The 12,230-nt window shown below is 38.0% G+C and overlaps 1 protein-coding gene across 2 annotated transcripts in view; it reads right to left on the reverse strand.

Moving 5' to 3' along the window:
- The window catches only part of LOC5519855 (N-alpha-acetyltransferase 35, NatC auxiliary subunit), a 28,787-nt gene that overhangs the window by 907 nt on the left and 15,650 nt on the right, over positions 1–12,230 (reverse strand). For both annotated transcript variants that reach the window (XR_007308246.1, XM_048728297.1), the window contains exons 14-25: positions 10,375–10,463; positions 9,674–9,757; positions 9,448–9,507; positions 8,794–8,897; positions 8,438–8,504; positions 6,713–6,811; positions 6,140–6,193; positions 5,338–5,545; positions 5,079–5,126; positions 4,318–4,400; positions 1,245–1,310; positions 430–624 (exon numbers count right to left, since the gene is read on the reverse strand). Coding sequence is in view for 1 of the 2 variants with exons in the window: in XM_048728297.1 (XP_048584254.1) it covers positions 430–624; positions 1,245–1,310; positions 4,318–4,400; positions 5,079–5,126; positions 5,338–5,545; positions 6,140–6,193; positions 6,713–6,811; positions 8,438–8,504; positions 8,794–8,897; positions 9,448–9,507; positions 9,674–9,757; positions 10,375–10,463 (1,157 nt within the window). In the remaining variant the exon portion in view is untranslated. The remainder of the gene's footprint in view (positions 1–429; positions 625–1,244; positions 1,311–4,317; positions 4,401–5,078; positions 5,127–5,337; positions 5,546–6,139; positions 6,194–6,712; positions 6,812–8,437; positions 8,505–8,793; positions 8,898–9,447; positions 9,508–9,673; positions 9,758–10,374; positions 10,464–12,230) is intronic.

Raw genomic sequence — 12,230 nt, forward strand, 5'->3', positions numbered from 1 at the left:
ATGTTTTGGTCGTACAAGGTGTGTAGTCGGGATTTGCTGAGGAGGGGATGTGGGCTCAAGTATAGATACTCTTGAGAAAGTTGACTAGATATAGATTGTATGTCTTTTGTGAAACGTGTAAAAAGGGGTCGCAAACAGAAAAGAAGAAAAACTGGGATTGATTGTGTAACACAGAAACGCATTTTCCTTGCGATCGAAAGTTCTAAAGATTTTATTGATTGAGATTACATTCGTGTTGCTATTTTCCAATCCAACGGACTACTAGTTTCAGAGGTTGTGTTGGTCACGAATGGTACCTCTCCTGTACAATCCACACTTATAGCTGCCCTCAAACTAATAAATAGTTACGCTGTGGTAAAATTAACCGCGGAAAATCCGGGTAAAGGAAATGCAAGGCTGCCTCTTAATCCCTCGGAATACTGGCGTTACCTCCGCAGTGGGGTTGACGACTGGCTCGAATATACTCTTGGCCTGGTAGAAGGCATTTGCCGCCAGTAGGTAAAGCTCTCGTGGTTTTGCTTCGCTCGAACGAGACATTTCAGTGTAGTCACGGTAGTGAGCGTAGTACATAGCTTGGGGGGTGTCCACCACTTGGAATGGCATGAAGCGGCGCTCAAACCGAATCTGAAGGATATAAAATAACATTTAAACAACACTCAAAGCGGGTTTGAAGGAGATATGAAAGAAAACTCAAACTGGAGCTGAAGGGAATTAAAGAACGTTCAAACAGGATCTGAAGGAGGGAATAACAGAACGTTCAAATCGGATCTGAAGGAAGGGAAAAAAGAACGTTCAGACCAGACCTAAAAGAACATTCAGACCAGATCTAAAGACAAAAGGAAGTTCAATAAAAGGACGTTCAAATCGGATCTGAAGAAAGGAACAATAGAACTTTCAGACCAGATCTGAAGTAGGGAAAAAAAGAACGTTCACACCAGATCTTGACGTTTTAAGGACGCTAACACCGGATCTTGAGAGGAATATACTTTTAAACCATTAAACGATAAATCGAACTGCAAAGAACTCTTAACGATTTCCTCAGAGGCTACAGTTATCGGAGTCATCTATTATTACACATCTTTTGGCATGTTATCCCTTCCTGGCGAAATTTTTCGTTTTCGCAAGGATTCAAATTAAGTCAAGGTTGTCCGATAACACAAGTTTCCATCAACCTTCGAGGTACCAGAGAGTCAGAAAAGTGGCATTGTTATGAGAGTGGCTTTTAACCCTCTTTTAAAACTTGCCTGTTCTGATCCAAACTCGAAGTTTGGCCTCTTCATCTTCCCTTCCAATTCAAAGGCCTCCAATGCCTAACACATGGAACATGATAATATTAGTACTTGGTCCTCTGGTCAAAGCCTCCAATGCACAAAAACCAAGCGTCCACAGCCTTTGGATCTTTCACGAAAACAATCAAAGCAGGTGAGAATACGTCTAAACTGAAGTGTTTTACCACGGTTTATCAAGTAAGTAAGTGCATGAACAGGATGTCTTCCCTAAGACATCCTATCAAAGCAGGTGAGAATACGTCTAAACTGAAGTGTTTTACCACGGTTTATCAAGTAAGTAAGTGCATGAACAGGATGTCTTCCCTAAGACATCCTATCAAAGCAGGTGAGAATACGTCTAAACTGAAGTGTTTTACGACGGTTTATCAAGTAAGTAAGTGCATGAGCAGGATGTCTTCCCTAAGACATCCTATCAAAGCAGGTGAGAATACGTCTAAACTGAAGTGTTTTACCACGGTTTTCAAAGTAAGTAATTGCATGAACAGGATGGTTTTCCCTAAGACATCCTATCAAAGCAGGTGAGAATACGTCTAAACTGAAGTGTTTTACCACGGTTTATCGAGTAAGTGCATGAACAGGATGTCTTCCCTAAGACATCCTATCAAAGCAGGTGAGAATACGTCTAAACTGAAGTGTTTTACCACGGTTTATCAAGTAAGTAAATGCATGAACAGGATGTCTTCCCTAAGACATCCTATCAAAGCAGGTGAGAATACGTCAAAACTGAAGTGTTTTACCACGGTTTATCAAGTAAGTAAGTGCATGAACAGGATGTCTTCCCTAAGACATCCTATCAAAGCAGGTTAGAATACGTCTAAACTGAAGTGTTTTACCACGGTTTATCAAGTAAGTAAGTGCATGAACAGGATGGTTTCCCTAAGACATCCTATCAAAGCAGGTGAGAATACGTCTAAACTGAAGTGTTTTACCACGGTTTATCAAGTAAGTGCATGAACAGGATGTCTTCCCTAAGACATCCTATCAAAGCAGGTGAGAATACGTCTAAACTGAAGTGTTTTACCACGGTTTATAAAGTAAGTAAGTGCATGAACAGGATGGTTTTCCTAAGACATCAGATCAAAGTAGGTGAGAATACGTCTAAACTGAAGTGTTTTACCACGGTTTATCAAGTAAATAAGTGCATGAACAGGATGTCTTCCCTAAGACATCCTATCAAAGCAGGTGAGAATACGTCTAAACTGAAGTGTTTTACCACGGTTTATCAAGTAAGTAAGTGCATGAACAGGATGTCTTCCCTAAGACATCCTACCAAAGCAGGTGAGAATACGTCTAAACTGAAGTGTTTTACCACGGTTTATCAAGTAAGTAAGTGCATGAACAGGATGTCTTCCCTAAGACATCCTATCAAAGCAGGTGAGAATACGTCTAAACTGAAGTGTTTTACCACGGTTTTCAAAGTTAGTAATTGCATGAACAGGATGGTTTTCCCTAAGACATCCTATCAAAGCAGGTGAGAATACGTCTAAACTGAAGTGTTTTACCACGGTTTATCAAGTAAGTAAGTGCATGAACAGGATGTCTTCCCTAAGACATCCTATCAAAGCAGGTGAGAATACGTCTAAACTGAAGTGTTTTACCACGGTTTTCAAAGTAAGTAATTGCATGAACAGGATGGTTTTCCCTAAGACATCCTATCAAAGCAGGTGAGAATACGTCTAAACTGAAGTGTTTTACCACGGTTTATCGAGTAAGTGCATGAACAGGATGTCTTCCCTAAGACATCCTATCAAAGCAGGTGAGAATACGTCTAAACTGAAGTGTTTTACCACGGTTTATCAAGTAAGTAAATGCATGAACAGGATGTCTTCCCTAAGACATCCTATCAAAGCAGGTGAGAATACGTCAAAACTGAAGTGTTTTACCACGGTTTATCAAGTAAGTAAGTGCATGAACAGGATGTCTTCCCTAAGACATCCTATCAAAGCAGGTGAGAATACGTCTAAACTGAAGTGTTTTACCACGGTTTTCAAAGTTAGTAATTGCATGAACAGGATGGTTTTCCCTAAGACATCCTATCAAAGCAGGTGAGAATACGTCTAAACTGAAGTGTTTTACCACGGTTTATCAAGTAAGTGAGTGCATGAACAGGATGTCTTCCCTAAGACATCCTATCAAAGCAGGTGAGAATACGTCTAAACTGAAGTGTTTTACCACGGTTTATAAAGTAAGTACGTGCATGAACAGGATGGTTTTCCTAAGACATCAGATCAAAGTAGGTGAGAATACGTCTAAACTGAAGTGTTTTACCACGGTTTATCAAGTAAGTAAGTGCATGAACAGGATGTCTTCCCTAAGACATCCTATCAAAGCAGGTGAGAATACGTCTAAACTGAAGTGTTTTACCACGGTTTATCAAGTAAGTAAGTGCATGAACAGGATGTCTTCCCTAAGACATCCTATCAAAGCAGGTGAGAATGCGTCTAAACTGAAGAGTTTTACCACGGTTTTCAAAGTTAGTAATTGCATGAACAGGATGGTTTTCCCTAAGACATCCTATCAAAGCAGGTGAAAATACGTCTAAACTGAAGTGTTTTACCACGGTTTATCAAGTAAGTAAGTGCATGAACAGGATGTCTTCCCTAAGACATCCTATCAAAGCAGGTGAGAATACGTCTAAACTGAAGTGTTTTACCACGGTTTATAAAGTAAGTAAGTGCATGAACAGGATGTCTTCCCTAAGCCATCCTATCAAAGCAGGTGAGAATACGTCTAAACTGAAGTGTTTTACCACGGTTTATCAAGTAAGTAAGTGAATGAACAGGATGTCTTCCCTAAGCCATCCTATCAAAGCAGGTGAGAATACGTCTAAACTGAAGTGTTTTACCACGGTTTATCAAGTAAGTAAGTGCATGAACAGGATGTCTTCCCTAAGCCTGTAATAATCTTTTATAATCAGGGGCGTATCCAGGATTTTAGCTCACAGGCATACAACGGTAAAGTTGTCCGACGCCGGGATCCACCACTGAAAATTCAGTTTCTAGAAAGTAATAAAGAATATACAACATACCCTTAAATACCCTTGGCACAGATGTCTCATGCCCTGGTAAAGGTGCCTTAATCCTTGGTGTTCTTGAATCGCCTTTTCACTCGCTGTGACACAATAAAAATCATAGTTTCATGGTATAGCCAAGAATGCGTGATTTAGTCGTTTAGTCGCGTGATTTAGTACTTGTTTGAATTTTTTGGAGTAAACCTTACTCAAAGTGGCGCTAATGACTACAAAACTCCGGATCTCATACAAAAATCGCCAAAAAGTCTTCAAAATCTAACCTCGATTTCCATCACGGTGTTAAGAAGAAAAATTCAACCTTTGATATATTTATAATAAGGAATGTTTCTAGTTACATATTCCGTTGTGATAGTTTGAATTTTTCAAATACTTTTTGAGAAATTGAAGGGAGACTAGACCCAATTTGACCCATTTTGGCCCGTTTCTTTGTATTTTCGCTACGCTCGAATTCAAATTTGGCGCTCACAAACGTGTCGGCACCATGCCGCCGCGCCGGTAATCAAATTAACTCCTCGAATGACCACTCATTCTTGGCTATGGGGAATCGAATTCGTAATGGAATAGGGTAAAAAAAGACAATAAAAAACAAAACAAAGACATGTAGAATCCCGAAGTTTTGGCATAAACTATGTTCCCTTATGTACCGAACTTCTACCGCCCACCAAGCATCCATATTGCAGACCCTTATTGTCCTTTTACGAATCCCCTTGAACCCCATTGCATTGCTATCACCTGCTTAAAAAACACGAGTTTCATACCTTTCTTTTTCCTTTTGTTCTTCTTCCCACTTTTCCCGCTTTTTTGTTCTGAAATGGAATGCGATTAACATAAAAAACAACAAAGTATTTTTGTATAGGCGACTTCTTTCAGACAATGATCAAACATAGAAGTCATGCCTCCAGTACTTTTTACAGCTCGAGTCTGGCTCGTCTCTCTAAACAAACAGGAATAATCGGGAGACAATTTGGAATTTTACACAGTTCTACAGCGGCATGTGAACAGCACATCAGCAAATACCAATTGCAGCCTCTTGTGCCTGTAAGAGCTTCTCCGCTCGCGTCAAACAGTTCATGTGCCAACCAAACAAATAGTCCAGGTACCAATAGATGCAGTGGTATTCATGCGGGCTGTACAGTTCCAGCTCAAACCCAGATACCAGATAATGCACCATTGTGCTCAAAGTGTGGTACAACACCCAGGAACCAAAACACGCGAAATGTTGACGCTGGAAAGAAAAACAGGTATTCAATACACCACCAAACAAAACAATTAAAAGGTTGAAGCTAGAAACAAACCACTAGTCTGAAGACCGAAGCAAACATCACCCACATAACTGGCCTAAACAACACAGCAATGTGGCAAATGCTACAATATCGATAAGAAGGATTTTGATTGTTGTGGTTACCAAAGCAAGATGCTAACAGCAATTCATGACGTGTACACGGAGTCTCAGTTGATCACAACACACACGTGCACGCTCAAGCTACACAAAGTATAGATTTGTCGAAGGGAACAAGTCCTTGCGGTAGAAAAGGGTAATATACACTCTAAATCCACTTCCTGCTTAATTCGATGTGTTTTATATGGTCACAAGCTAGAGTGGTTTTCAAAATCCCGTGCAACATAATGTAGTTGTTAAAGTATAATAGTCAAGCCGGAACAAAAGAAAACAAAGAAATTACAGTGTATCAGTAGTAAATAAACTAAATAGTATTTAGAAAAAAAAAAACACTCTAAGCGTTAAAGAGCTTTGACCTGGAACATTATTTAGATGGTTTACGGTAACTTGCCGAAGGTTAGATTGAGAGCTATATAGTACCTGAGGCTCGTATTTTGTCAGCAGCGTGTGAAGCTCGGCATCAGTTTTATCTGCCTGTATAAAATAAAAAGACGTCAAAAGCCAAGGATGGAGAGACGACAGAGCCTTGAACAGGAGTATTACCCCCTGAAACCCAAGGGCAGTTATTCCAAGAACCTGGAAACATTTTATCGTTAGTGCCTATACCTAAAGACTTAGGTGTATCAGTCTTAGGTGTGATACGCAAAAAGGATAGTATTCACGAAAATCCTTCAATTATGAAACGACCCCTTTTCCTGTGTACGCGCCTGATCTGAAACATGACTTTGTCATCTAGGACCCCTATAAGGCTGCAAGCAAGTTTTGTTAATGGCATTTGCCATTGTGACTAATATCATCTTTCTCGGGAAACACTACCTCGTCCTGTAAGCCTGCGAACTCTTCTAGCAAATGTCCCAGCTTGTCTGAAACATTAGCTCGTCCCGTAAGCCTGCGAACTCTTCTAGCAAATGTCCCAGCTTATCTGAAACATTACCTCGTCCTGTAAGCCTGCGAACTCTTCTCGCAAGTGTCCCAGCTTGTCTGAAACATTACCTCGTCCTGTAAGCCTGCGAACTCTTCTAGCAAATGTCCCAGCTTGTCTCGCTGACGTGCCCGGTTGTGTCCAATCGTGTGTATCACAGATTTCACAGTCTAGTAAAACAACAAACACAATACGGCTATTAGATACTGTGGTTATTTAGATACTTTGGTTATTACAATTCAAATGTTTCAATTCGAAAAAAAAAATCAAACAGAGAAAGGGATTACACCAATTTTAATTAAAATCATGATAGCGAAATTGATAAAAGAATTGTCGATTCCCGTTGAGAAATTCATATAACATAACAGTAAACCCTATTTCTGAATGGAAATAAGCTGAATAACTTACTCTAATAGCTCTACAAATCAAACATAACATAACATAGCATAACATAACATAACATAACATAACATAACATAACATAACATAACATAACATAACATAACATAACATAACATAACATAACATAACATAACATAACATAACAACATAACATAACAACATAACATAACATAACATAACATAACATAACATAACATAACATAACATAACATAACATAACATAACAACATAACATACTGTAACATAACATAACATAACATAACATAACATAACATAACATAACATAACATAACATAGCATAGCATAGCATAGCATAACATAACATAGCATAACAACATAACATAACATAACATAACATAACATAACATAACATAACATAACATAACATAACATAACATAACATAACATAACATAACATAGCATAGCATAGCATAGCATAGCATAGCATAGCATAGCATAGCATAACATAACATAACATAACATAACATAGCATAACAACATAACATACTGTAACATAACATAACATAACATAACATAACATAACATAACATAACATAACATAACATAACATAACATAACATAACATAACATAACATAACATAACATAACATAACATAACATAACATAACATAACATAACATAACATAACATAACATAACAACATAACATACTGTAACATAACATAACATAACATAACATAACATAACATAACATAACATAACATAACATAGCATAGCATAGCATAGCATAACATAACATAGCATAACAACATAACATAACATAACATAACATAACATAACATAACATAACATAACATAACATAACATAACATAACATAACATAACATAACATAACATAACATAGCATAGCATAGCATAGCATAGCATAGCATAGCATAGCATAGCATAGCATAGCATAGCATAGCATAGCATAACATAACATAACATAACATAACATAGCATAACAACATAACATACTGTAACATAACATAACATAACATAACATAACATAACATAACATAACATAACATAACATAACATAACATAACATAACATAACATAACATAGCATAACATAGCATAGCATAGCATAACATAACATAGCATAACAACATAACATAACATAACATAACATAACATAACATAACATAACATAACATAACATAACATAACATAACATAACATAGCATAACAACATAACATACTGTAACATAACATAACATAACATAACATAACATAACATAACATAACATAACATAACATAACATAACATAACATAACATAACATAACATAACATAACAACATAACATAACATAACATAACATAACATAACATAACATAACATAACATAACAGTAAACCCCTTTTCTGAATGGAAATAACCTGAATAACTCACTCTAACAGCTCTGTTAATAAAGGCATCTGAAAGCTCTTTCGCTTTTGTATTGTTACCCAAAGAAGATCTGCCGAAACAACAACAAAAACAATAAGTATTGTGCCTTTGAATTTAGTTTACAATAGCAACAAACTCGACGATAAAAACTTAAGGCTGGTTCTCACTTGGACGTAAGCGCAAGCGGAACGCACGTAGTTTTCCGATTCTCACTAAAAAATAAGCGCAAGCGGAACGCAACTGCTTGATTTTCTTGCGCTTACGCTTGTGTTTGACCGATTCTCACTTGTGTTGCGCTTCCGTTTGCGCTTACGCTTGCATTATACTTAATATAAAAAAGCACCTGGATGTTAACTTACTTTTCTGCAATAGAAGGCGGGCTATTGAAAGCTTTGATGGCATCACGTATCACATCGGCGGCAGGAATTTTCCCGAACAGTTTATTGTTCTGCCAGATAATAAGCTGAGACAACAATAGAAACTCTAGTTGAAAATTGCCATGATTACAGAGCTAGAAATTCATAGACTGAATAGACACTTTGACAAGAGCAGGATAAAAATTAGCATTTCTCCTTATGCGTTTCTCTGAGACACACTTTTTTGTGGAAGGTGTTTAAATATTCTATAGAACAATATCAGAGTTAACTGAAGTTATTTCTTTTATCCCAAAATAGACGCAATTCACAGATAGATAAGACACCGGCCACCAGCAACTGAAATGATACATCTTCAGGTAGTTCCACTAGAGTGTAATATAAATTACACTCTCGTAGTCGCCCAAAGATTTGACAAATGTTTGACTTTTGTTGACATAAAAAGCCGCTCAAAAGAAAGACGTGAACAAGCTCTTGCCTAAAAAGGGGCGTTGGAGCAGTCCGAAAAATGGGGGCTATATAATGCATTTTCTTGTACCCTTAACTGAAATACTAGAATTCACATGCAAAATGTATCTACTCAAAAAAAACCAGGACCTGTACCTGGTTTGTTCCAGAATGGCGCTATGTGAAACATACCTGTAAGCTAGAGCGAGTAAGCACGCAAGGGTGAGTTTTACTGAACTCCTGCACAAAGTCCTGAAAAAATACAACATGAACAAATATTAAAAGCACTGCCTCTCACCAGTAATAGTAGGCCGAACGCAATAACAAATGTGTACGACATATCTATATAAACAATGCGACTTAATGGATTGAGTGGTCCGAGTATTGACCCTTGAGGTGCACCATTGTGATCACTCACGATTATTAGATGTAGAGGTGAACTCTCCACTATGCTGCACACATGAATCAGTCTCTCGACAACGGTACGGAAGTATTCCATGGCCTAAAAATCAACCAGTGTGGTCAGAAAAAAATACAATAAAAATCCCCCACGATTGGTAAGATACTCGGTTAGCATAATTCGATTTAAATTTTATCAGGTACTTCAGAATCCGATGGAAATGTCAGTATTGATTAGAAAAATATGGTGGCATGATTGACCAATTTTTGAGTTATTTCGTCTAACCAATACCTTTTAAAGTGTAAGAATAAATAGGCTGGATAAAGCTACATTTATACTAAACTTAACATTATAATATGGTGTAAACCGTTGGATGTCATTTGGCATGTTGGGCTCTAGTGATTACTTAGCTCTACATCTAAATCCAATTTCAAACAGCAGCAGTATTGCTGGACCAACCAATGTGTTGATGTCTGGGTATACCATGGTATATGCTGCAAGGCGATTCACCCACATTTCCTTTGTCATGTGGTCACAAGAGCGAGGCTATTGCAGCAATGTAGGATAAGGCAATGATGCAACTGTCTGAACGAGTCTTTAATAAACACAGCATGATATAACGACATACACATGCAGAATATTGTTGGACCAATACTCTCTATAAGAAAAGCGATTTATTCTGCATTCAAAAAAAATATATAAGGCATGCCAAAAATTACCTGTTCTCGGCCAAACATGACCACGTATCGAGGAAAAGATGGCGGAAGCAGCCTCTGGTTTACTAGTGGCTCAAAACCCATCATCTCCCCTACAAATGATACGATTGGAAATCACCTTGCAAACAGCAAAAAAAAAAAAAAAAAAAAAAGGATTAATGTACCTCTCCCCATACCTGGGGGAGCCCTTGCTACGCTAATAAAGAGCACTTTTTAAAGCACTTTAAAAAGGCGCGCACGATCAGGATCTGCATTGCCTTAGCTTTATCTGCATTGCGGTATAAACCACCATTTCCTTTATCTGCATTGTCTTGTGTACAGTACCAAGAGCGGTATAAACCACCATTTCCTTTATCTGCATTGTCTTGTGTACAGTACCAAGAGCGGTATAAACCACCATTTCCTTTATCTACATTGTCTTGTGTACAGTACCAAGAGCGGTATAAACCACCATTTCCTTTATCTGTATTGTCTTGTGTACAGTACCAAGAGCGGTATAAACCACCATTTCCTTTATCTGCATTGTCTTGTGTACAGTACCAAGAGCGGTATAAACCACCATTTCCTTTATCTGTATTGTCTTGTGTACAGTACCAAGGGCGGTATAAACCACCATTTCCTTTATCTACATTGTCTTGTGTACAGTACCAAGGGCGGTATAAACCACCATTTCCTTTATCTACATTGTTTTGTGTACAGTACCAAGAGCGGTATAAACCACCATTTCCTTTATTTACATTGCCTTGTGTACAGTACCAAGAGCGGTATAAACCACCATTTCCTTTATCTACATTGTCTTGTGTACAGTACCAAGAGGCGGTATAAACCATAATTTCCTTTATCTACATTGTTTTGTGTACAGTACCAAGAGCGGTATAAACCACCATTTCCTTTATCTGCATTGTCTTGTGTACAGTACCAAGGGCGGTATAAACCACCATTTCCTTTATCTACATTGCCTTGTGTACAGTACCAAGAGCGGTATAAACCACCATTTCCTTTATCTACATTGTCTTGTGTACAGTACCAAGAGCGGTATAAACCACCATTTCCTTTATCTGCATTGTCTTGTGTACAGTACCAAGAGCGGTATAAACCACCATTTCCTTTATCTACATTGTCTTGTGTACAGTATCAAGAGCGGTATAAACTGCCATTTCCTTTATCTGCATTGTCTTGTGTACAGTACCAAGGGCGGTATAAACCACCATTTCCTTTATCTACATTGTCTTGTGTACAGTACCAAGGGCGGTATAAACCACCATTTCCTTTATCTACATTGTCTTGTGTACAGTACCAAGAGCGGTATAAACCACCATTTCCTTTATCTGTATTGTCTTGTGTACAGTACCAAGAGCGGTATAAACCACCATTTCCTTTATCTGCATTGTTTTGTGTACAGTACCAAGGGCGGTATAAACCACCATTTCCTTTATCTACATTGTCTTGCGTACAGTACCAAGAGCGGTATAAACCACCATTTCCTTTATCTGCATTGTCTTGTGTACAGTACCAAGAGCGGTATAAACCACCATTTCCTTTATCTGTATTGTCTTGTGTACAGTACCAAGGGCGGTATAAACCACCATTTCCTTTATCTGAATTGTCTTGTGTACAGTACCAAGGGCGGTATAAACCACCATTTCCTTTATCTGTATTGTCTTGTGTACAGTACCAAGAGCGGTATAAACCACCATTTCCTTTATCAGCATTGTCTTGTGTACAGTACCAAGAGCGGTATAAACCACCATTTCCTTTATCTGAATTGTCTTGTGTACAGTACCAAGGGCGGTATAAACCACCATTTCCTTTATCTGTATTGTCTTGTGTACAGTACCAAGAGCGGTATAAACCACCAT

The sequence above is a fragment of the Nematostella vectensis genome, chromosome 5 (assembly GCF_932526225.1).
Source record: "Nematostella vectensis chromosome 5, jaNemVect1.1, whole genome shotgun sequence".
NCBI classification, from domain to species: Eukaryota; Metazoa; Cnidaria; class Anthozoa; order Actiniaria; family Edwardsiidae; genus Nematostella; species Nematostella vectensis.